General features: G+C 42.7%; 2 protein-coding genes across 3 annotated transcripts; both read left to right on the forward strand.

The window, feature by feature from the left end:
* Positions 1-12,129: 12,129 nt before the first annotated feature.
* Positions 12,130-22,692, forward strand: mul1b (mitochondrial E3 ubiquitin protein ligase 1b). Of its 2 annotated transcripts, none has more exons than XM_063207693.1 (6): positions 12,130-12,387; positions 16,886-17,041; positions 17,139-17,226; positions 17,956-18,076; positions 20,780-21,095; positions 21,637-22,692. In XM_063207693.1, exons 2-6 carry the CDS (start codon positions 16,922-16,924, stop codon positions 22,048-22,050), a joined length of 1,059 nt encoding a protein of 352 aa, XP_063063763.1. In that variant the 5' UTR covers positions 12,130-12,387; positions 16,886-16,921; the 3' UTR covers positions 22,051-22,692. The 2 variants fall into 2 exon arrangements, with proteins under 2 accessions (XP_063063763.1, XP_063063762.1); XM_063207692.1 differs by having other exon boundaries at positions 16,910-17,041.
* An 817-nt stretch (positions 22,693-23,509) lies between these two features.
* On the forward strand, positions 23,510-25,088 carry camk2n1b (calcium/calmodulin-dependent protein kinase II inhibitor 1b). Its single transcript, XM_063207694.1, has 2 exons — positions 23,510-23,704; positions 24,042-25,088. Exons 1-2 carry the CDS (start codon positions 23,536-23,538, stop codon positions 24,110-24,112), a joined length of 240 nt encoding a protein of 79 aa, XP_063063764.1. The 5' UTR covers positions 23,510-23,535; the 3' UTR covers positions 24,113-25,088.
* Positions 25,089-25,431: the final 343 nt, after the last annotated feature.

Here is a 25,431-nt window from a genome sequence, read left to right on the forward strand (position 1 = left end):
CTTCACTAAATCTCCCCAAAGAACTCCGGTAATTATTATTTGAGATATACGACGCCGATATGACTTTGCAAGCAGCTTTATTTTCCTTGCTGCGCACAATCTTTCGAAAGTTTGTAGACGTTTTTATAACCTCCACTGTAAATGTCTCCTGCCACAGTGTATGCATTGTGTTGTCAAATGCTTCTAGAGTTTTCTTGGAATACAAAATACACAAACAGGAAGTTCAGAGCCCTCACAATAGAGTCTTCTGTTTTTATCCCCTGCTTTGCCACCTGACTGACTGCGGGCCATTTAGAGAGGGGTGTAGAGAATAGGCAGAGGGGACCCAGCCATGAATCAGCCTGAGCGGAGCATCTATCTGCCTCATGGGCTCGGCCCCAGACAGCCAGCGCATTTGTCACGCGGCGATAAAGTCCCCATATGAAGGCCCCGACTCCAACAGAGAGACGCGCAGGCCACGCACCGCTGTCTCTTATTGTCACCTCAATGGACGATAATGAAACAGGGAACATGATGGCTGATACGGAACGTGCCATGCCTTCTTGCCTAGACGTAAAAAATGCAGTTTTAATTGAACACTTAGTGAGTCGATTTAACATATTCTAGAGTGTATTTGGTCCCAGGTTACTCTTTACATGTTGAATTAACTCTAGATTTGTAACTGTGTATATTGCCATATGCATGTGGCTGTGAGAAACTGTTTATGCATGTTGAAATGAAATGAATGCAATGGCTTTCTGTATGCAACGAGAAACACAATTTCAATACAACTGCATGGAATCTGAGGCCATGCATCAATTTCCTCCCATTATCATTCCTATTCCTACAGTATCTGGTGAAGCAGAAACACAGAGTATATTAGGCACACATCACAACTTTTATACGCGTACCAATATGAATGGACATGAATGTACAAAATGTGTTATAAATGTGTGTCTAGGCCTACATGTACGGTATACATAAACTTCACAAACAAATCCAAAACATGCCATTTCATGAAATATTTCCTGACTTTGCATCTATAAAAAATGCATGTTCTCTACAGTAAGCTGCAGGCATGCCGCGCCATATTGTCCAGGAATGAAACACCCTAAAATATATATTTTTTCTTACGCACGCTCCGCATCACACAATGTGCCGCATGCTAGCTCCATCTCCTTTCATGCCTGTATCATATTCCAGCACAACTTTTCTGCTATTCGAGTGTTCTTAAATATAGCTTCCCTACACTCATTTCACTTAGTGACCCCAAAATACCAAAGGCTCTGCTCAGTAAAGCGTCAAAACATAAGGCCAAGAGGAATATCTGACTTTTGGATAGATGTGCGAGTGCTCTTTTCAACAACATCGCCTCGTGCTAGGCCAAAGGAGAATGTCAGTTCCAGTGGTCCATTTGTCAGAAATAGCTATGAAGGCCTATCAAAAAGTATTAAAAAACCAGAGTTGGTACCTCTAGTAAGGAATATGCTCTTTTCCAGGATATTTATCTCTTTCTGGCTCTCGCTCTCGCTCTTTCTCTCTCTCTCTCTCTCTCTCTCTCTCTCTCTCTCTCTCTCTCTCTCTCTCTCTCTCTCTCTCTCTCTCTCTCTCTCACACAACACACACTCCAGTAACTAAGGAGAAGAACTGGCAAAACAGCTAACAAAACAGTAGAATAACATTTTATTTTACTGTTCGCTGCTACAATGAGTATATACAGTACAGTACTATGCATCTCAAAGTACAAAGTAACATAGTTTGTCACAATGTGCTACACATACAGTACACATATTAGCATCAGCATTGGGTAGCCTACTGTGCAATATTAGAACCTAAGTAATAACACGTTATGTTAATCTTATATAAGCTGTTAAATGCTACCTCCCGAAAGGTAAAGGGAAGTGCCTTGGTGGAGGAACAAAAGTGCAGCCTTAATGAGAGCGGGCGGCGGGGCAGTAATTGCAGGCAGCTGCCTATTATGGCCGAGAAGATTAACATGGAGCTCGCAGCAGTACTCAAGTCACCCATGGCCTTTACGGAGATGGATGCTCCCGTGTGTGTGTGTGTGTGTGTGTGTGTGTGTGTGTGTGTGTGTGTGTGTGTGTGTGTGTGTGTGTGTGTGTGTGTGTGTGTGTCTGTGTCTCTGTGTGTGCGTGCATGTGTATGTGTTTTATTTGCGTGTGATATGCGCGCCTCTGTGTTTGTGTGTGTGTGTGTGTGTGTGTGTGTGTGTGTGTGTGTGTTCTCATTGACTTATCATGTGAAGGGAGCGTCATCATGCCCGGAGAGCATATAGAGGAGAGAGAGAGAGAGAGAGAGAGAGAGAGAGAGAGAGAGAGAGAGAGACAGAGAGAGAGAGAGAGAGAGAGAGAGAGAGAGAGAGAGAGAGACAAGACAGCGAGACAGACAGAGAGACAGAGAGAGAGAGAGAGAGAGAGAGAGACAGACAGAGAGAGTGGGCTGATAAACTACGTAAGCAGGTATCGGATGAGAAATCGACTGCAGGCCAAATGAGAGGTCATTTGCATTCTTATTAGTCACCATTCGTTTTTTTCTGACTCTCACTGATTTCTGCTCTCTTTCTCTCTTTCTCTCTCTCTGTCTCCGTTCTCTTCAGGGGTAATTTCTTTGCCAGACTTGTGTTTAAAGGAACAGCCTCCCTCTGCAAATGTTATACCAAATGACTTGGCTTGGTAACACAGCAGCACAGCAGTGTTTTGTGTTTTGATTACAAAACAGGAGCAAGGGTTTTGGCACACACATCACAGAGCCAAACTCCTCTTCACACCCCATGTACTATTTTCAGAACACAACTAAAGCCTAAAATTCAAACAGTAATTTAGTAGTAGTAGTGCTGCCTATTGCCAGATTTGATATTTTCATGATTATTTCCTAAATAATTAACTAATATTTACAACTATGACCAAACTACAGTAAGTTTCGCAGCAAAATATCTATTTCTGGACACTCAAAATGGCGGGCATGGAGAAGATCCACCTTTTCATGTATAACAAGTGCAATTTTCCCAGTTATAACGAATACTTAGAATTTGATGGTGGTGGTAAGTATTGTTGTAAAAGGTAACATCTGTGAATGGCCAGCATGAATTCTGAAGATAAACTGCTGAAAAGACTCCACAGTGCACCTTTACCATTACCGTAAGTCCAATACAACACACACTCCTCCATCCCATAATGGTGCAGCATGTCAATGGCAATTATTTCAGAAATATCTTTACTAATCATTTAGTAATAAACATTTACCTCGATTCGACACCAAGTTGTATTATCAGTTCTATCATGTCTGATTACCAGTAACCTTCTTAATCCTCAGAGTCCCTCTTTTTGATTGACAACTACAATCATTAGAAGTGACCCAGTTTAAGTGCTAAACCACACACACCTCCATTTTGATAATGATGCAAGCATGATGTAACCGGTATAGCCTCCATCTGCACGTCCTGCCCTGGCGATGGATGAAAATAGCTTTGAAGTGTATTTTTTTACATGCTTTGTTTCCGTGGGAGGAGGATTGGGTAAGAGATGTACTCTCGTCTACACCCTCCCAGATAATTATCGGTGCCCCCGCGGAGGGATGCAGACAGCCATTACACCACATAATGACTGTTTGTTTCTCCTTCTCATTAGGCACTTCCAGCCCACTGCCGCAAGAGAGAGAAGAATCACAAACTGTCCTACAGTACCAGTAGTACAGTCCTTGGACGGTCCACAGATCCCTGCAAAACTCCTGACAATAACTCCTGTCTCTTTCTCCCATGAATAAAGCTGCCTTATTATCTTTCGGCAGTTGTCAGGGTTGGGGAGGGAGGAGGGGAGGAGGGGTGGATGGCACGGCAGCTACAAGTTGGTTTTGCCCTCGTTTTTTTGAAGTACAGACTTATCAGCGCTTTGCTCTGTGTTTTTTTTTGCATGCACGGAGGATTTGAAAAGCGGAGCACTTTTTGTATCAATCCAATTACTCTTATCTTAAAAGGCTTAGCTTTCGGGGGCGGAAAGGACATTTTTGTGTGTGTGTGTGTGTTGTGTTGTATTACTTACAATTCATGCCCATAAACTGGGGGCCCTTTTTTGATCATCCAGCGATATATACAGTGCCCTCCATAATTATTGGCACCCCTGGTTGAGATGTGTTTTTTAGCTTCCAATTATTTTATTTTTTTTTCTAAATAATATGGGACCTTAATGGAAAAAAAGAGAAAAATCCAACCTTCAATACAAGTGCATTTATTCAGTGGGGAAAAAATCCCACATAAAGAAATAATTATTTGACATCAAATAATGTGTGTCACAATTATTAGCACCCCTGGTGTTAATATTTTGTACAACCCACTTTTGCCAACAAAACAGCACCTAATCTTCTCCTATAATGTTTCACAAGATGGGAAAAGACAGAAAGAGGGATCTTCAGCCATTCCTCTTTGCAGAATCTCTCTAAATCATCCAGAGACCTGGGTCCTCTCCTCTGTACTCTCCTCTTCAGCTCACCCCCACAGGTTCTCAATGGGTTGAGTGTCAGGGGACTGAGATGGCCATGGGAGGAGCTTGATTTTGTGTCTGGTGAACCATTTCTGTGTAGATTTTGGCCATATGTTTAGGGTCATTGTCTTGCTGAAAGACCCAGTGACGACCCAGCTTCAGCTTTCGGGCAGAGGGCAACAGATTTTGATTTAAAATGTCCTGGTATTTCAAAGCATTCATGATGCCATGCACCCTAACAAGGTTCCCAGGGCCTTTGGAAGCGAAACAGCCCCACAGCATCACTGACCCACCCCCATACTTCACAGTGGGTATGAGGTGCTTTTCAGCATGCGCATCTTTCGTGGTACGCCAGACCCACTTAGAGTGTTTGTTGCCAAAAAGCTCAATCTTGGTCTCATCTGACCAAAGCACACGGTCCCAGTTGATGCCGCAATACCGCTTGGCGAACTCCAGACGCTTGCGTTTATGATTGTGAGTGAGGAAAGGTTTTCTCCGTGCATGCCTCCCAAACAGCTTGTTGGCGTGTAGACAGCGCCTGATGGTTGATTTGGAGACGTTGTGACCCCAGGATGCTACCATTTGTTGTAATTCTGTAACTGTGAGCTTTGGAGATCTTTTGATTTCTCTTACCATCCTCCTCACTGTGCGTGGTGGCAAAATAAACTTGGGTCCTCGTCCAGGCTTGTTTACCACTGTTCCAGTTGTTTTGAACTTCTTAATTATTCCTCTCACAGTGGATATGGGCAGCTGCAGTTGAGTGACAATCTTCTTGTAGCCTCTGCCTGACCTGTGAAGGTCGACGCACATCTGCCTCACTTGTATGCTGTGTTCCTTTGTCTTTCCCATGTTTAAGAGTGGATAAGAGAAATGGCCTCGGTGTCACGTCATATTTATACCCCAGGGAAACAGGAAGTGATGAATTACTAATTAAATGTTCCTACATACTCTGGTAAACTTTGTAAACTACTGTAGAAATGACAGAAATGCTTCAATTATATTTATTTCCTGGGAATTGTTAAGGGTGCCAATAATTGTGGAACAGGTGATTTAATGAAAAAATAATTATTTTTTAGTCAGGGATTTTTTTTTTTCTTACAATTCATTTGAGTTGAAGGCTACATTTTCCTACAATTTTCAGTGTGACAGTATTCTTCTGCAATAAACACTGAATTTATTTTAAGGCTTTTAACACATCTCAACCAGGGGTGCCAATAATTATGGAGGGCACTGTATACTGTATTTCGCTGCCATATTTTCCCATCCGGGGCCAAGCAGAGCTAATTGAATGTGGTTCTCTCTTCATCATGCTTCAGCCTTATCCCAGACATGGCAATCAATGCACAAGGCCCGGAGGCTGGGGCCGGGACCCCCGTCTAGTCTGCTAGATATGTGATTTATACTGCCCGAATAGCAGACCAGTGGCAAGGCAAGGCACTGCTCTTTCTCTCTCGCTCTCTCTCTCTCCTTCTTTCATTCTCGCCATGACCGATGAACACCCCCGCATGACAGAGAGAAGAGGAGAAGAAGAAGGGAAGAGAGGAGCGGAGCACCAGCCTCTGTCTGCCACACGCTCCGATAACCCTCTGCGCTTTGATGAAATACCATCACATGCCTTATGCCGATAACAAAGAGTCAATGGAAAAATTTCAGACAGATATCTTTTGCATCATCGCATACAAAGAATGTAACATGATGAAAATACTTGTTAGGGCTACACTGATAACAGACACTGACAGCGGCGTTTACCAGGGGTTTTGATGTGGAAATGGGCACAGGGGTTTTTTTGTAGACGGATGAGCAGAGCCCGGGCCTCCGTCTCTACTCCACCACTGATCAGGACAGAGCTGCATGGTGCTCTTTCCAGATGCAGGGCTGATGTTGCTCCGAGAGCGGGTTGCTGATTTACGACGCTGCCTGGCCCTCGTATCGATCTCTGCGGGGAGAGGAATACATGTACACTTAAGGGTGAAAAGACTAACTGCACGGTGGGGTTAGTGGCACTTACGTATGTAGGGTCGCTCACAGCTTTGGCTGGGACCAGGACAAAGTCATCTGAAAGGGCCCCCCTCTCCCAATACATGCAATGTATTGAGAACCCAATTCATGATTTTATCACTTGCTTACAATCTGAAACATATCCCCCCTTCTGGTTTCAAATCGCACCCTGACAGAGCCTATATACGTACAATACATCTTGGCCATATTTGGATCATCATTCAGCGGGACAAGAAGGGACGATCCCTTTTAGTAACACATCAGTGGCCATTCTGCTCCCTCTTCGATCCACTCCTGAACGGATCTCATTAGCATCAAGCTCATTTAGCATACTCCGTCACTCTCATCTGAATGGCATGTTATGTAAGAGAGGGGGGATGTAAATGTGTGCCAAGCCAAAAAAAAAGTCCCCAGAGAGAGAGAGAGAGAGAGAGAGAGAGAGAGAGAGAGAGAGAGAGAGAGAGAGAGAGAGAGAGAGAGAGAGAGAGAGAGAGAGAGAGAGAGAGAAAGTATGTGTATGTGTGTAAGAGAGAGACTGAATGTGTATGTGTGTAAGAAAGAGAACGAGAGTGAATGTGTATGTGTACGTGTGTGTGTGTGCGTGTGTGTGAGAGAGAGAGAGAGAATGTGTATGTGTGTAAGAAAGAGAGAGAGAAAGAGAGAATATGTATGCGAAAGAGAGAGAGAGAGAGAGAGAGAGAGAGAGAGAGAGAGAGAGAGAGAGAGAGAGAGAGAGAGAGAGAGAGAGAGAGAGAGAGAGAGAGAGAGAGAGAGAGAGAGAGAGAATGTGTATGTGTGTAAGAAAGAGAGAGAGAGAGATAGAGAGTGCGTTACAATATGCAACCTTGCCTCCTCCACTTGTGCTTGTGGCCTCGCCCCACCTCCTGGCCCCTCCTCCGTGGAGAAAACGATAAAGTTTCCCAGCTGTCGGCCTAGCCACAACAACTTTTGAGGGACTGTTTTTCATTCACCATGCCAATTGCAAATGAGAAGAAGGCTTTACAATTGAGCTTTTGCAAGATATTGAAATATAATGCTGTGGTCAGTGATGTCATCATGACATATTACTTCCTGGTACGAGGAGACAAGCACAAGTGGAGGAGGCAAGGTCGCATATTGTAACGCACCCAGAGAGAGAGAATGTATATGTGTGTAAGAGAGAGAGAGAGAGAGAGAGAGAGAGAGAGAGAGAGAGAGAGAATATGTATGCAAGAGCGAGAGCGAGAGAGAGAGAGAGAGAGAGAGAGAGAGAGAGAGAGAAAGAGAATGTGTATGTGTGTAAGAAAGAGAGAGAGATAGATAGAGAGAATGTATATGTGTGTAAGAGAGAGAGAGAGAGAGAGAGACAGAGAGAGACAGACAGAGACTATGTATGCGAGAGCGAGAGAGAGAGAGATAGAGAGAGAGAGAGAGAGAGAGAGAGAGAGAGAGAGAGAGAGAATGAGAATGAGAGAGATGAAAAACCTTTTGCCAAATGACTCCATCAGTCATCTGCTGTGTTTTTTTGTGTTCGGCCCTCGAGGGCAGTATTCCAGCTTTATGGCGCGTGCCCCTCAATAAAAGTCTTGATTTTAATATCTGTAAGTGCCAGGGACGCTTCTCTAATTGTTTGCGCATCCTTTTCGGCGTGAATAATAAGACCTCTGAGGTGTGGCAGGGTATTTCCTTTTTCTACGAAAAACAAAACAACCAAAGAAATTCAGTCCTTTCATTTGAAATAGGATAAGAGGTCTTGCAGGGTCCATAAAGAATGCCTAATCAATTGCCATTAATTCAAAGTAGACGTCAAAATATGATTCTGGATCTATATTACTCCATATTTCAGATAATAAATGTTGAGACCTAAACTGCTCTCGCATGAACCCTCCCATATTATCTGGCACAGTAGTACAGAACCCATCAACATTATTCAACACTTATTACAGTAGGGCGGCAGACTGAATATGACTCTTTCCCATTTTCCCTGACAGAGGGGCAAGCCTATGATGAAACAATATTTCAAGGGCTGCTCTTGCATAGCACACTCAGTCACCCTCAACATGAACAGGCAACAACATAGCCCATGGGGACCCAGGTTGAAATCCGGCATGGGGCATTGCATTTTCCAACCCTTGCGCCATCTCTCTCCCCCTCCATCTTCACCATCCAATCACAATAAAGGCTAAAATACCCTCTCCATCCCCTGATAAAAAATCTATATTTCACAAGATGTTTGTTTTGTATGTTTATTAAAACCCCTTAAGACGCGGCTTTATACATTTGTTGTTACCAGTATGGTAATGACCAAGTCGTGGTGCATTACTAAAGGGCCTGTGTTGTGTCATAGTATTGTAGTGCTATGGTAGGTACATTTCAATGACTATTACAACGTGCCACTGGAGGTACGGCGCGCATTAAGGGGCTACAGTACACATTGGTTCATGAAGTAGTGTATTTTCAATACTTCAACCATAGTGTTTATATATACAGTATAAGAATAATCCAATGTATGACTTTGGAGTAAACACTACAAGGGCATTTCTGAATGTTCCTGAATATATTGCTATTTCAGACTTTTGGAAGAGAGTTTGCTGAATGTCCTCCTCTCCTTCCAAACCTGACAGTTTGTGACAACAGTCTGTGAATGAGGAGCGCATCTGTTATGCAATGCCCCATATCCAAGACAGAATATTTCTGATTTCCAGCATATTCAGATCTTATGTGGGTTTTTTTTTTGCGCTATGCAAATTTTATGACCATCCTTCTTGCTGTGGAAGATCCACAGTCCCCTGGTATGAGAGCATTATGTGTTAACCGTCTGTATAGAGCATTATGTGTTAAGTGTCTGTAGAGAGCATTATGTGTTAAGCATCGGTACCTGTCTTGCTCATGCCTCCAGCTATTTGCTCAAGCTCAGCCGAGCACATCTCCTACGCTCCTTTCCTCTCCTCTCCTTTCCTCTCCTCTCCTGTTCTTCTCCTCTCGCCCCTTCTCTCCTGTTCTTCTCCCCTCTCCTCTCCTCTCCTCTCCTCTCCTCTCATCTCCTCTCCTCCCCTCTCTTCTCCTCTCCTCTCCTCTCCTCTCATCTCCTCTGGACCATCTCCATCTGTGTGTCTGCCTATTCAGAATCACACCTTGGTTAGCACACACTGCTGACAATGGAGGATGGAGGTGTTAGCAGTAGAAAATTGGACAGCTATTTGTATTACAAAATGTAGTAGCACATCTGTGTAATCCTTAACATGTAAGAATGTAGGCCTACACGCTGCACTGTTCACCATCTACTGTACATCTAATCCTAACCCTAAGGCACAATGCAAGTAATAATGAATAAAGTATGTAATAATTAAATGTTCATATAGTGTAGACACAAGTATCACGGTACTGCATGACACAGACAAGCCATTGTTACTTAACAAGGAACATTACACAACAGTGTCCCCTAATAGCTGAGGGAGACAAGCCTTAAGACAAGGCACATGTGAGTCCTTTTCTACAGGAGAAGACAGTGGTTTCCCTGTTTCCTGCCTACCTTTAATGTTCTTTAGCCCCGGACGGCCGTGTCATTAATGCTGGCGCGATGGCCCAGGGCATGTTCCAGCCCGCATGAGTCAGCTGAGGCTGTAGCAATAGCACTGAAGCAAAAAAAAAGGGTACGTACGTGCACCCCTCTGTTCCATGGGCTCCATCACACCACATGTCCTCATTACTTAGATGCAGGGCTGATGACAGGTGTGGGGCAAAGGGGTCAGTTGTCCCAGGCTCAAAGAGTGAGGGGCCCCCAAATTTGAGTCCTCATTACATTGTACTGTATGTATTGAGCGGGTGGCCATTTCAAATGAATTTGTCCAGGCCCCTGGCCAGAACTGTCAGTGGCCCTGGTTAGATGTAACCAGGAGATATAGCAGGGGGGATGTAGCCATCCGTTCCTGTCAAGGTAAGTGCCATGTCCTGGTTCAAATGAAATAATGCCTTTAATATTTTAAAGTGAGGGAATCTGAGGGCTTATATTATACAAGGCTGTCTTGTCATGTCTTGTCAGCGCACACAATTCACATCTTAACCGGCAGGCCTGAGATAAGATCCTCTGTTATAAGCTCTTTTCCTTTATGGGTTTTACGTCAATGTTAAGACTCTCCTTCACAAAAACACAGGCATAAAAACACTGCTTCAATGCTGCACTGTATTCTTCCTTCAGGCAGTGTTTTTTTTGTTAGTCATTAACATGAAAAAACTAAACACATATATGCCTACTGTATTTGGAAATGCTTTCTTCTGTCTGAGTTTAGGGATGAAGTGAAAAACAAGAGGGAAGTGTTAGTTTTTTCTTGTGTTGAGTAGTGTTCGTCCTCCCACTACATAATGCCTTATTTAACACAATGTCACTGTTATAGCTGGCAACTTTGTCTGGGCAGGGAACAAAACCATCTGAAAGCCCACATAACTCAATACATACACTAATGGGGACCCAATTCTGGGGGCCCTCTCTCCCTTGGCCCGGCACAACTGACCCCTTTGTCCCCCGCTTGCCGGCTTCCCTGAGGGTGTGGGACATAAAGGATGCCACATTCACAAATGGAGTAACATCTCATTCTGCAGAAACAGAAGGATGTTTAGCAGCCAACCGTCATTCTGTTTAGATGCGTTTGTGCCTGTAGAAGTAAATGACTGTGGAGCTGTTTGCATGCATAACACACCATTTAACCTATTGCCTGCTCCAAAACATCCATATGAGAAGGAGTGGCAGTTTTGTCACTGGAGGCAGTTACAGTTCATCATGCATTGCATGCTGTATAAGAGGTCACAAAGAGTTTAACCCTGTTGCGATGTGCAAGAGTCATATTCATGTTCAGTAGGCCTACTCCCAGAGTCATTTTTTAATACCCCTGAAATAAATGGCTTGGCACCCTGGAATTCAAACCATGAAGGGTTAACATTTTAAACAGTGTGGTGCTGTGGAAAAAGCTACAGCCTCCTCGGAAAGAGATGCATTACTGAGTGTCTTTTAATCTCCTGCCTGGAGACATCAACCCAAGGGCAATCCCCTGTTTTTCTATTTTCATCCCACCGACCGCACCACATGGAAGCCTGGTTTTTGGTAAACGTAAAAAAGAAACAAACAAAAAATACAAATAATTAGCCTATATTTATACCAACTGAATCATGACAAAAAACAACAACAAAAAATCTAAAAACCTGTGTATAGGTTATGTAGGCAGCACCAAGACTCGTCCACTGTAGGCTACTATTAGAATGAAGCTACAGAAAGTCACATTACCATTTACAATTTGCCCCCAACCTGATATTGCATGTTTGCTTTTATCACATTGATTCTGCTCTTGACCTCTGCTTTACCTCAATATATCAGCTAATTCAAATTAATATGAGCAGGCAGTTTGCATGTCAAGGACAGGCAGGGAGGACTGAGCATAATAGATGATGCTTGAATTGATTAAGCATGTCACGTCATCTAATCAAAAGCTTACCATCAAAGTACATGTGCACGATTCAATGTCAGAGAACATCACTTCTAAGAGACTAGATGTCGGGATTCACAAAGATCACAACACCAGGCAGCTTATAAACCAGAGCCGTAGTCTATATAGAGATATAAACGGCTCTGTTATAAACAGAGCAACACTGACGCCTGCTGTTTGTCAAAGGTAATTAACCGGAAGTCAGATTTGTTTTGGACTGGAGTTAGCATTAGCAAACGTGTGTGTCCTCTCCTCTGACAGCTCGTCTAGAATAGACAATTACCAATTGCGTAATATAACTTTTGCTGGCAGTCATTTGTCTTTGAATGTGAGTGTCGTAGAACAGCAAAAAACTGGAGCACTTCATGGTGCATCGAACACGACGCGGTGTAAACCCCCCTCCCCAAACAACCTGCCTGGCTAGCTAACTTGACATTTCCCCCAGAAACTACTGTAAGGTAAGTTCTTCTTTATTTGCAGCTTCACGATTGGCTTAGGGAATTGCACATTTTAGTCTATCCTGAAGTTGCAAGTGTGCAATAATTGACGGTCACAGTAATTAGTTTGTTGTGCAACTCTGAGATGTGTAACGGCAATGTTTTGCAGAGATTCCCAGACTGGGGCTCCCATCTCATTACACTCCCATTTCATCTCGCTCCCACTAGCCAGACTAGCGGTACCACCGCCATATTACGGAGCCAGTTATCTTGTTGATGTTAGTTTTTTGTTACGTACAAGTGTATTTCACATATAATTAGCGCCAGATTGTTTCAAATACACCTACAATATGATCATTAGGCTATGAATTGACTTTGTCGTTACGTTTCAAATGTAAGTGGTGGATACATCCTCTTTCCGTTTCCGGTCAGTAAACGTCACACCACAGATACCAGAGATTTTGATAGGAAGGTATCTGAACTGTCTCTGCAGATACTCCAGAGTTCGCCATGCCTCTGGTTTGGTGGTACGATGTAGTAGTAGTAACTGTAGTTGTTGTATTTATGGTCATTTTAACCTTTTATTGACCACTGCACTTTATGTCTGTCCTGTGGTAGCCTATCTTTTGTTGCTGTCTATATGTGCTTATGACTTGCTGCACACCTAATCGCCCCTTCTGGGGACAATAAAGTTGAAAAGTTGAAGTTGAAGTTGTAGGCCTAGTAATCAGGGATGGGCAAAGATACATCTAAAAGTATTTCCAAATTCAATGCGAAGTAGGCCTACCCAGCATTAAAACAACCTATAAGTACACAACATTAACTGTGTAGTCATGAAACCGCTAGAAAAATTTCCAAGTAATTATGAAACGGTTAGAAATAAGATACAAGATGCACGGCAGTAACTGTATCTTGTAGATTATTTCTAACAGTTACAGTGCTGGGTATTTTGCATTAGGCCTAGTGTTTTGAAATACTTTTATCTGTATCTTTGCCCATCCCTGGTAACAATAATATCAACACATAATAGGACTAATAATGATCAAAACCCTTTCCTATAATATTTATACTATTATGTTACTGATCACCTAATCTTTCTAGCATTACATTTGTCTGCATGTTTTTTTTTTTTTTTTTTTTTACATTATATGCATTGTATTTAAGAAACGGCAGAAAAGGCAGGCCTGCAAATAGGCCGTCTATCCTATTCCTACCTAGGTCAGTCAGTATCTTGACTAAGGTAGCAATAGGCTACTGCAATATCATATCTATTTAAAGACCTTCCATATTGGAGAAGTCACGGGGGTGGGTTTGCATTTGATATGGATATGCATTTGATAAAGGAGTCTTGGTTGAACATAACTATACCTTTGTTTTGAATATTTTGTATTTCATGCAGACTCAAGGAGAAATTTGTGTTATGGATGTGAAATCCATGCATCCCAAATATTACAAAACCACACAATTCTAGTGAACTTCTTTCATATGAAATTGTACATATCACTTACCCATCAAGCAGATATAATAATTATAATATGACATGGTCAAAACATTTATGAAATATCACTATTCCTAGTCATTTTAAGGTAATTTTTTGGCCATGCCCGGCTGCCCTGGCATGGTATTACCCCGGCCAGAGCAGAGCACAGGCCCCACACACCCTTAGACACACACAGAGTAATAATGTTCTTCGTACATCTGATACTACTGAAAAATCTGCCAGAAGTTTTGGGAGGGTCAAGTTTGCTAATATTGTGTGCTTTTGGAGCAGAGCACAGGCCCCACACACCAGAGTAATTAATGTTCTACGTACATCTGATACTACTGAAAAATCTGCCAGAAGTTTTGTACACACAGAGTAATAATGTTCTACGTACAGTGCCGCCAGGTACTATTGGCACCCTTGAAGTTTAAGTACATTATGGGACATATCTCCAGAAAACAAATAATATGGTCAACCATGATTTTTCTATAGATAGCTTGTGGTTGAAACTAAATATAAAAAATATCAACAGCATTAAATACTAAACTATGAGAGGGAAATAATTGAAGATGGTAAAGTTCCCAGGATCACTGGTATTGGCACCCTTTACTGGATACCATTGTGGAAACCTAATTTGACTCAATTATGGTAAATCGCAAATGGGAATCACTTTTGACTAATTGCTTTTGCCCATAGAACATGAATTAGGCAAGGAATTATGATATTTGTGTTTAAATAGCCACCTGTTACATCTTGTGTGTCTTTCACCAATCTGAAGACAGAGGAGCTGCCTGAGGACACCACAAATACTATTATTTACAAAAACAAGACCTCCAAATAATAAAAGATCATCTCAAAAGACCTTGGTAAACCATTTTCTACACTGTGTTGTGTTATTCAGAAATCTGCCAAACGTGGAGCTGTAAAGAACATCCTTGGATGTGGGGGGTAGGGGAAGACATTATGATAAAAAGTATTTGGAAGTCATTGCAAATAATGAAACAACACAGGGACTAACATCTACAGACCTGACGGTCAATTTTGAACTGTTTTGGGTAGTTTTTTTTTCAATAAGCACCCCGTGTTAAACACTACACAAAGTAGTGCCTTTTGGTTGGAGAGCAAGGCAGACCACATTGCTTAATAAAAGTCATAACAGGGAACACCTGACGGCTGTATGAAAAAATACAGGCCTAGCACAGCCCTTTTAAGAATGTTTTAAGGTCAGATGAAGCAATAGCACAGTTTTTCAGTGACTCACACAAACAGCATGTTTGCATACTCTGCAAGAAAGTCTTTAAGGAAAAGGACACGCTACTAAAAAATCAAGCATGGTGTCCGATCCATAATATTATGTCACCCCATTGTTGCATCAGGTATTGGAGGATTTGACCGTATCACAGGTATCATGACAGGCATCATGACATGACAGGTATCATCATTTACAGTAAAATGTGTAACCATGGCAAGAACACTTGGTTTGAGTTGAACATCATGTGCACTCCAGAAAGACAAAAGCCCAAAGAAAACAACCAAATGCACAGTGGATTGGTTGTAAAAATGAAAGAACACAGTCATTGATGAAAACCAAAACCTTCAGATGCTGCCATTGCTGTCTAATAGTGTGCAATTAACCCTTGAAGGAGGGGTGCCAATATTCCTGGACATGCCCTTTTAAATGTTTTTTTGATTGAAATTACAAAATTGTTTTGTGAGGGTCAAGTTTTGCTAATATTGTGTGCTTTTGGCATCAACCATGACTAAGCATAAGCTTAGCCCTAAAAGGTTGCAGGGATGTTTTGATGTTAATGACAGCATGTATGGTAGTCACCCGAAGTCGAGGAATGTATTAAGTCGTAAATGCTTGCAATTACTGTCATCTTTGCATTATTTTTTCAAAAGTTTTACTTAATGGTTAAAGAAATGAGTGGCCACAACGCGTGGACCCCCTATATTGACTAGACTAGTCTCCTGGCAAGGGTGGAATTGGAGGGGGTTAAATACTTTATGGTTAAATTATCATATATAGCAGTAGGCCTACTATACTTATATACCTACTATACTATTACACGTGAGGTTGGAAAATGGCATTGGCTTTTGTTTTGGTCGCTTGGTTGCTTTGCGTTTCCGATAATTGTACCCGCTTTCCGTTTCCGTTGCTAACTTTTACCGCAGAGCTTCATTTCTATAAGTCCTATAACTTTCTATAACTGCATGTAGAAGAGAGCGAACAACAAGCGTTAACAATATTGCTAACTTTTACAAGCTTCATTTATTTGACTCCGCCGTCATTTCTTTCTATAACTGCATGTAGAAAAGACTCCGTCATCCGCTTCGTCTTATCCAGTAGTGTTATTCTTACCACTGTATTCTTACCACTGGAGAAAAAAATAAGTGGTGTTAAGAAAAAATACGTGTGTCAATACATAATATGGTGAATACGTGTGATATAATCAGGTGGCAGTGTGTATATATATGATAATACGTGAGATATAATCGGGTGGGGACCGCAAGTCCGGGAGTGATAGAAACACCGGGGACCGCACGTCCGGGAGCGAACTCCGTTGGGAGTCCCAGTCTGAATGCCTTTGCAGAAGCATGCTGAAGTTCGTGTGAAGTGTTATTGTCTCGGTCAGCTGTGCTGTCATATGTTGCTGTCAGTCTTTTATTTTTGGTGGCGGTATATTAGGAAGTAATTTTAAATGACTAAAGTCATTTCCTAGTCTGTTTCTCCCTTAACATTGCTGACAGATTCACACAAATGCAGTTCTGGGGTGCTACCTTGCTGCTAAACAGGCACACTAAGTATGATTGAAATCGGTGTCGGTCGGGTCCGAAAGCGTCTCATTTCACGTGAAATGACCCAGTTTCTTCTACTCAACTGGTTGCTACTACAGTAAACAAGAAAACCTATTCATTTCATTAATAGCCGCACAGACTTAGACCCTTTATATTGAGTATGCACGGGATGCATGCATCACTCAGTGGACAAATGACTCACTTCAGAACGCTCTGTTCTGTCTTCTCTAAACACAGTTTACATTCATTTGAAAACTATAGGACAAATGACAGATGGAGTCCAGTGGCAAGCCGTCTACTGCTCAAATAATTCTACTGGCAACCAGTTCCGCAGTCACAGCGTTGCTGTACTCCGTGTATAAGAAGAAGGCAGCCACGGTACACAGACTGAAGGTGAGTAGACTGGGCCAGACTTCACCTCACTGTGTCAATCATCATTGCATCATTTATGGCATCCCTTGAACTTGAACTTGAATCATGCATTTCACAGGAGGCCAAGAAAATCTCTTTGGAGCAGGACTTGAAAGAACTCCTCAGCGACGCTCCGGGGAAATGCGTACCATATGCTGTCATAGAAGGTAGGGCACTGGATAGATAGCCTACTGCTCATTGCTTCAGAGATGGGCAACTTGCAATGCAATCCTAACCTGTCTTTCGCTATAGGCATGCTTGTCTTTCCGCATAGCTCTGCGAGCTCCACTGAACCACATTAATCTGGCGAGAGCAGTTAATGCAAAGCAATACTGCATTTGAAATGAGATGATTCCACACATAAGCAAGTAATACAAGTAATGTTATTGGTTCCAAAAAGTTATGCTTATCACACACAACTGATTTAGTGGCGTCAGCATAAACATGGTGCACTCTAAAACCTGGTCTTACCATATCCTCGTACTAATTTATTCCGTACAGAGGAGCATGTAAGGCATTTTTGACGGGAGATTACATACAATGTGTCATGTCCAGGCTATGGTTGCAGCACCAGTGCTGTATCTAATGTGTGACCGTCACATTGTCATTTAAAACAAACAAAACAAAAAAACTGCTGTCTGGTTACCCCACTACAACTGGTTACCCAGATGTCAGAACTGATTGAAAGTAATTGTGACACTTACTTCTAATGTGTTAAACCTTCTAATGTGATAAACCACTGTTGGTTCTGACATCTGAGTCAATAGCCGTTGGAGAAGCCAGATAGCTTCACCATTCACAACTGATGAGAATCACGGTATGAAAAAGTGAATTTCTGTACCTTGTTGATGTGCTTTTTCCAAGCAATAAAGATGTTTCCTTTCTTTGGTACTTAGGGGTGGTGAGGTCTGTGAAAGAGACACTCAGCAGTCAGTTTGTTGACAACTGCAAAGGCGTGATCCAGAGACTGACTCTTCGGGAGAAGAAGATGGTGTGGAATCGCACAACTAAACATTGGTAAATATATCTGCCTTGACTTTAGACTATTCAGAAAGAAAAAGAATGCATGTGCACCACACAAGTGCCTGTCCTGGACCAAAATATTTAATAAAGATCTGCACACAGATAGACACATCCAATGTGACATCTGTTATGTCAGTCTGTTATGACTCTATCCGCGTCTAATGGGAGCATCTAATACTATAAAGAGAGTAAGAATCACGTTTTATGTTAGAAACTGACACATTAACTTTTGTGGAAAAAGAGAAGCATTGAACTCAAATTAACACTGTATGCCTCATCTTTTGGTTTAACTGCACCATGTTTTAATTTATCAATGGTACTAAAAAGTAATGCAAGTTAAACTGCTCAGTATGCTGCTTTTGTGTAAGTTTAGTCCTTAACTTCTTACAGTGTGTATCCAAAGCTTCTTGTGTCTTGATCTTACGTTTCGTCTGTTATTCTAACCATAATTCACTGTCCTGGCGCATCATATCAACTTTAACGCTGAAACGCACACCCCCCTATGTACAATAAAGACTGACAACTCCAATATCACAATATAATTATAGCTGCAAGCAGCAATGCGGGGCCAAGCAGTAAACTTGCCAAAGTCGCCACGGCAACAGAAGGAACTGCAGCGCTCCCTTTGGCCCAAATCTCGCTAATGTTGGTGTGCATTCATTGGAGGGGAGTGTGCTCACATGAACCAAGTTTATTTTGAATCCCTTAAAGGGCTGCCGAGATATAAGCTCACTTCCTGTTACCTGTTGGTGGCGCTAGAGAGTTTGAGCTGGGAATCTGGATTTTTTTGTGGGAGGTCAGGGGATTGACTAGTGTGTGTGCAAATCATAGCTAAAAGAATCTGACAAACGTTTGCTGAGCTATGACCTCAATTCCTGTTTTGCCACTTTTTACGACAATTTTGATTGGCTGTCACCTCTTAACGATAAGAGGTATCAAAAATTCTTTGGATACCCTAATGCGTATCAGTCTGAAGATGATGTGTACCTTTTTGCAGGTCATTCTGACAAAGACTGTGTGACAAGTAGCATTTTATTGAATTTTACGAAATTCAAAATGGCGGAATTTCCCTTCTGCGTTGACATAACATCATATAGTGCGTTGGATTCGGCTTGGCCCAAGGATTCTATTGATAATAATATATTTTACCTCGTGCATATGGTTTAAAATCTAAAGGCAAAAATGTAGCTACATTTTGACCTGTTGGTGGCGCTACAAAGTTTGAGCTGGGGGTCTGATTTTTTTTTCATAGGTCATGGGATGGACATCTATATGTGTACAGAATTTTACTCGAATTCGACAAACGGTTGCTGAGATATGACCTCACTTCCTGTTTTGCCACTTTTATGACAATTTTGATTGGCTGTCACGGCTAAACGATAAAAGATATCCAATATTCCTTGAGACCCCATGTGTAACTCAGTCCAGAGATACTATATACCGAGTTTCGGGCAAATTGGTCAACAATTGTGGAAAAAATAGCATTTTTATTTAATTTCATAAAATACAAAATGGCGGGAAAACTATCCAGGCAGAAAATGGCGTCATATGGCGCGTTAGATTCGTCATGGCCCAAGGATTCCAGGGATACCAGGTTTATGAAAATTGATCCAGCGGTTCAAAAGTTACAAGCAGAAATGTACCTGCGACTTTCACCTGCTGGTGGCGCTAGAGTATTGGGGTTGGGGACCTATAACTCGCTGTGGGTAATGTTGATGCTGCCTCAAATATGTGTGCCAATTTACAGCATTTTTCTATAAATGGTTCTATGGGCTACCATAGACTTACAGTGAATTTTACAAAATTCAAAATGGCGGAATTTCCCTTCTGCGTTGACATAACTTCATATAGTGCGTTGAATTCGGCTTGACCCAAGGATTCTAGTGATAATAATATATTTTACATCGTGCATATGATTTAAAAGCTACAGGCAAAAATGTAGCTAAAATTTTGACCTGCTGGTGGCGCTACAGAGTTTGAGCTGGGGTTCTGATTTTTTTCGTGGTAGGTCATGGGATGGACTACTATGTGTGTACAAAATCCCAACCTAATTCAACAAACAGTTGCTGAGATATGACCTCACTTCCTGTTTCACCACTTTTACGCCAATTTTGATTGGCTGTCACGGCAAAACTATAAAAGATATCTGATATTCCTTGAGACCCCATGTGTAGCTCAGTCTAGAGATACTATATACCAAGTTTCGGGCGAAATGGTCAAAAATTGCAGGAAAAATAGCATTTTTATTGAATTTCACAAAATCCAAAATGGCGGGAAAACTATCCTGGCGGAAAATGACGTCATAGATTCGTCTTGGCCCAAGGATTCCAGGGATACCAAGTTTATGAAAATTGGCCCAGCGGTTCAAAAGTTACAAGCAGAAATGTACCTGCAACTTTGACCTGATGGTGGCGCTAGAGTGTTGGGGCTGGGGTCCTATAAATTGCTGTGGGTAATGCTGAGACTAGCCCGAATATGTGTGCCGATTTACAGCATTTTCCTACCTACGATTCTATGGGCTGCCATAGACTTGCTAAGGAGAGGAAAGAAGTCAACGTAATAATAAGAATACCAGTTAACACTATAGGGGCCTTCGCCAGCTTCGCTGCTTGGCCCCTAATTATACTTTCATACACAGCAGTATTTCTATGTGTTAAGCAAATAAAATCTGCGTATCATCGTATTCCCTCTCCATAGGAATGATCGTGAGAAGATCATCCACCAGCGCACCAACACCGTGCCCTTCGACCTCTGCTCGCATGACGACGAGGTGTCTGTGTGCGTGCGAGTGGTGCGGCCCCTGGACGCCTGGGAGATGAACCTGGAGACCACCTACGAGACCTTCCACCCCAGCTTCCAGTCGCTGGGCAACGTGATCGGCCACTTTATCAGCGGCGAGCGGCCGCAGGGCATCCGGGAGACAGAGGACATGCTGCGTCTGGACGAGAACGTGACTGGCGTCGGGGAGCTCGTGCTGGACAACAACCTCATCAAGCTGCAGCCGCCCAAGCAGGTGTGTGTGTGTGTGTGTGCCTGTGTGCGTACGTGCTTGCGTGCGGTCTGCCTAATTGCTGAATGTATACAAGTCTGTGCAATATGTTTAATACTGTACGTCAGGGTAGCCATGGCCTGTTGGGTAGGGAGGTGGCCTTAATATCAGAGGGTTGCGGGTTCGAATCCCACCCTTTCCCTACACCTCCAGCCATGGCTGAAGTGCACTTATGCAAGGCACCTAACGCCACATTGCGCCAGGGACTGTAACCAATGTAGTAAATAACTAAGTCGCGTTGGCTAAAATTGTCAGCTAAGTGCTATGTAATGCAGTGTAATGTCATGCAATGTTTTGTGCGTAATGTATGCTGCTGGACACCTTCATTTCCTTCTTTAGGCATTAATAAAAGTGACTCTCCTCTCCTATCCTCTCCTCTCCTCTCCTCTCCTCTCCTCTCCTCTCCTCTCCTTTCCTCTCTTCTCTTCTCTTCTCTTCTCTTCTCTTCTCTTCTCTTCTCTTCTCTTCTCTTCTCTTCTCTTCTCTTCTCTCCTCTGCTGAGCAGGGCTACCACTACTTCCTGAGCCGTGAGGGCTACCCCGCCCTGCTGGCCACCCAGGAGCGCAGCGCCCGCGTCTGGAGGGTGCTGGTGGGCCTGTGTGGGCTGGCCACCACCGCCGCGCTGGTCTACATCCTGTGGCGGCAGTGGAAGCTGCTCCGGCAGCAAAGGAAGGAGCGCAGCGTGCTGGAGGAGTTCAAGGAGGTGCAGAGGAGGCGCATGCAGGAGCTGGAGGTGGGGGAGGAGGACGTGCCCGCGGGGGCCTGCAGCGTCTGCCTCAGCGCCCAGCGCACCTGCGCCTTCCTGGAGTGCGGCCACGTCTGCACCTGCGAGCCCTGCTACCAGGCCCTGCCGCAGCCCAAGAAGTGTCCCATCTGCCGGGCACCCATAGACCGGATGGTGCCCCTCTACAACAGCTGAGCTGGACGTACTGACCAATGACAAGGAATCTGAGAAAGGCCGAAACCAACGTATCTCCTGCCAAAATCCGAAAGAAAGAACATCAAAAAAGAAAGAAATTGTAAGGAATGTGCAAACGTGATGAAAATATCCACTTTTTTGTTCATCACCTGGGAAAGCGCACAAATTGAAAGTCAACTGAAATGACTGAATCTAAACGTTAGGACTATGGTTACTGGGGGTTATGAGCATGCAAGTGAGAGAGCATATACTGTATATGTATGTCAGTTTGCTGAGTTCTGTATGTTGAGCTTTTCATTGTGTAAAAGCTCATAGAACCTGGTTTTCTGTAAAAGTGCACTTTGTGTTTCGTTTACGATTGTCCTCAGAAGATTTGAATCGAGGGATGTGTTGCTCCTTTTTAATGTGTATTTGTAAAAAAAAAAAATCTGCTACGTGTATTTTAAAGGAACAAGCTGGAGAAGAGAAAGTTGATTTGGGTACAGCTGAAAGACATGTCCAACACTTTCTCATCTCATGCCTTAACATGTTTGTTATTGAGCAGTTGTTGCCTTGGTTGAATGTTTTTTTTCTCTCTGCGCTGTGAGTGTTGGTCTTTTTTAAAGGCTATTCTATGAACAATTAAATAACACAATGAATGAATGCAAAGACTGTGCCTCTTTCCCTTCAAGAAGGAATGCAAGCAGGCCAATGCCGTCAGCGCCCAGCAGAGGGGAGTCCGCACCACTATCTTGGAAAGCAGAAGAAAGATGCTGACTAAAATCTGTCTTGATATTGTATGGGTATTCTAGAAGGTTTGACACGATGATGAATATCTGGCTTACTGTCAGTATGCAGCTGTATTTGAAGGCTTTGTTGTGACTGACTAGCACTGACGCTTTCCAAAGGAAAATTATGTGGGCATTTACATCATGTGTATTGGGCATATTTTAGATAATATATCATGTGAGCGCTCAGGTGTGCAGTGTTGTGTTTATCAAGGACACTGCTTTAATAAAACTGGTGGAACTGGGGATGCTCTTAAGCCAGGTTAGGCGTGTTTTCATGAAGGCAAAAGGAATCTACTTTATAGTCAACACAACACTGAGCCCATCCACACTGCACCAAATCAATTGGAGACAATAGAGGCAGCATGCGCAATTACTTTCAGCTATGATAAACATCAGCACGTTGCTGCTATGTGGGCAGGTGCTTTGTAGGTTTTTTCCCCTCCATACTAGAATTTGTAGGTTTTTCCCCTCCATACTAGAATTTGTTTATGATTTATTTTCTACAAAACACCTTGTGCTTAGTACGCTATCGCTGGTGACAATCAAAGTTCTTATGGCAACGCGTAACGGCTTTGCGCGGTTTACGCATTTTATTTTTGCCATCGGTCGTGATCGCCTCGGCGCGCGGTCACATCATGGTGGTCGTGCACGCGGCTCGCCCCCCTCAGCAAATTCCCGTTTTTAATCGATCATTGGTGACTGGTTTGAAAACACCATGTCGGAAGTGTTGCCTTACAACGAGGAGAATATCTCTCATTATGGCGATGATGGAGATGCGGATCAGCTTTCCCTCACCTGTCGTCTGCAGAATACCAATAACTTATTTGGTGCGTCGCAGAATAAAAGACCTCCCAAACTTGGACAGATTGGAAGAAGTAAACGAGGTGAGAGATGCTTCATGTCTTCTATTATCGCTCGCATTCTTAAAGGAGGCTTTATGGAGGAGTTGTCGTTTTAATGTAACATGCGACAAAAAGAAGGCGAAATTGTTTCCATAGAAGTCTGTCATCGTGATCAATGCGAATTACTGCGTGTTTCTTAATGTCACGTCTTAGACAATCACTCAGAATGAAGAAACCAACCAAAAAGCAAAATGGGCATCAACGAATATAGCTTGCCCATACAGTAAATAGCCTACAGTCTGATTTTGGTTAAAGCTGCATTTTTTTTTCGGGGTACACCTTTGAACGTGACCTTACACTTTTATCTACCCATTTTCAGTGGTCATTGAAGACGACCGTATTGACGAGGTGCTGAACAACACAACCGAACAGCCACCACCGGGGGAATAAGAGACGAAAACTCAGCCCTGAAGGTGTTCAGAGAGAGTATAGCATCCCACGGTTGGCAAAAAGCACTTTGAAACCGCAGTGTGGGTTGTTTCACTAACATAACAGTGCAGAGTATGTCAATTGCAGACTTGAAAGGAAGGAGCGGAAAAGCCACTCTTCACCCATCTCCTTCAACTGTTATGATGAAATTACAGGTCTGTGGTGATGATGATGATGGTGATGATGTAGACACGTGGAGGAGAGATGCCTGCACTTCACGAGCACACATTCAACTCTTCTTGTTGCTTTCCGAAACTAAGCACTTTGTTTATCAACCATAAATCTTAAAAATGACCGTTATTTTGTGTACAATGGAAATGCTGTTACAGTATGTGTATTTCCTCTTTGAATTACTCAATTTATTACCTTTTTGTACATCCTTTTTGGCGGTGTAGAAGTGGAAAATCTGTTTTTATAGAGTGACACACAGAAGGAGAACGCCCCTTTTTAAACCTAACCATTTCTATTGTGCTTAATGTATGATGTGTTTTTGTCACGACATAGGCTACATACATTGCCTGCTCATTCTTAAAAGTAAGATGTGTATTTTTATAAAAATGGAGATATTTATGAAACTGTCGGTTTGGATACTGGTTTGAGCACTTTTCAATGTGATATATTGCCAACATTATCCTGCTGAACTGAATGAAATATGATCAGTGCCAAATTCTTCCTTTTGTTGGCAGCCTTTGTTTCCCTGTGCCCTTTGTGATGTGCTTTAAGCCTGGCTATTGCTTCTTTCAGGGTATTTTCTTACTATTTCGCTTTTTTGCATGAGGCAGGCCCGACAGCAGCCGTGGCATTGAATCTGATGTACTTAGTTATTTTTCATTTGTTTGTACTTGAATGGCAGACCTCAACAATGTCTTCACAAAACTGTCTATGTTGCACTTAATAGGGCTATGTGCGATTGAAATTATGGCATTAAAACGTGAAAAACACACAATGAATCAAGTGCCCATTTATTTTGGTTAATGAGTAGTGTGTTGCAGTAATTGCAGCCAGCTCAGATGAAAACCAGCCTGAGATCTCTGCACTTTTGAACCAATGCCCAAGGGACCATTGACAACACTTGTGCAGTACTTCATACATCCAACTCTGCACATAACCTGCAGACCAATTTTAAGTCGTTTTTAAGCATGCTTCTGAACACTGTGAATCAGAATTTTGCTAGAAATCTTTCTGCGAGACGAGTAATAGTCAAAAATGCATAAAAGTCATAAAGTCACTTGAATACAATGCTCGTACGCGGGGAATCCGATTGGGATATGCAGGAAAAG

This window comes from Engraulis encrasicolus, chromosome 10 (assembly GCF_034702125.1).
Source record: "Engraulis encrasicolus isolate BLACKSEA-1 chromosome 10, IST_EnEncr_1.0, whole genome shotgun sequence".
Taxonomy (NCBI): Eukaryota; Metazoa; Chordata; class Actinopteri; order Clupeiformes; family Engraulidae; genus Engraulis; species Engraulis encrasicolus.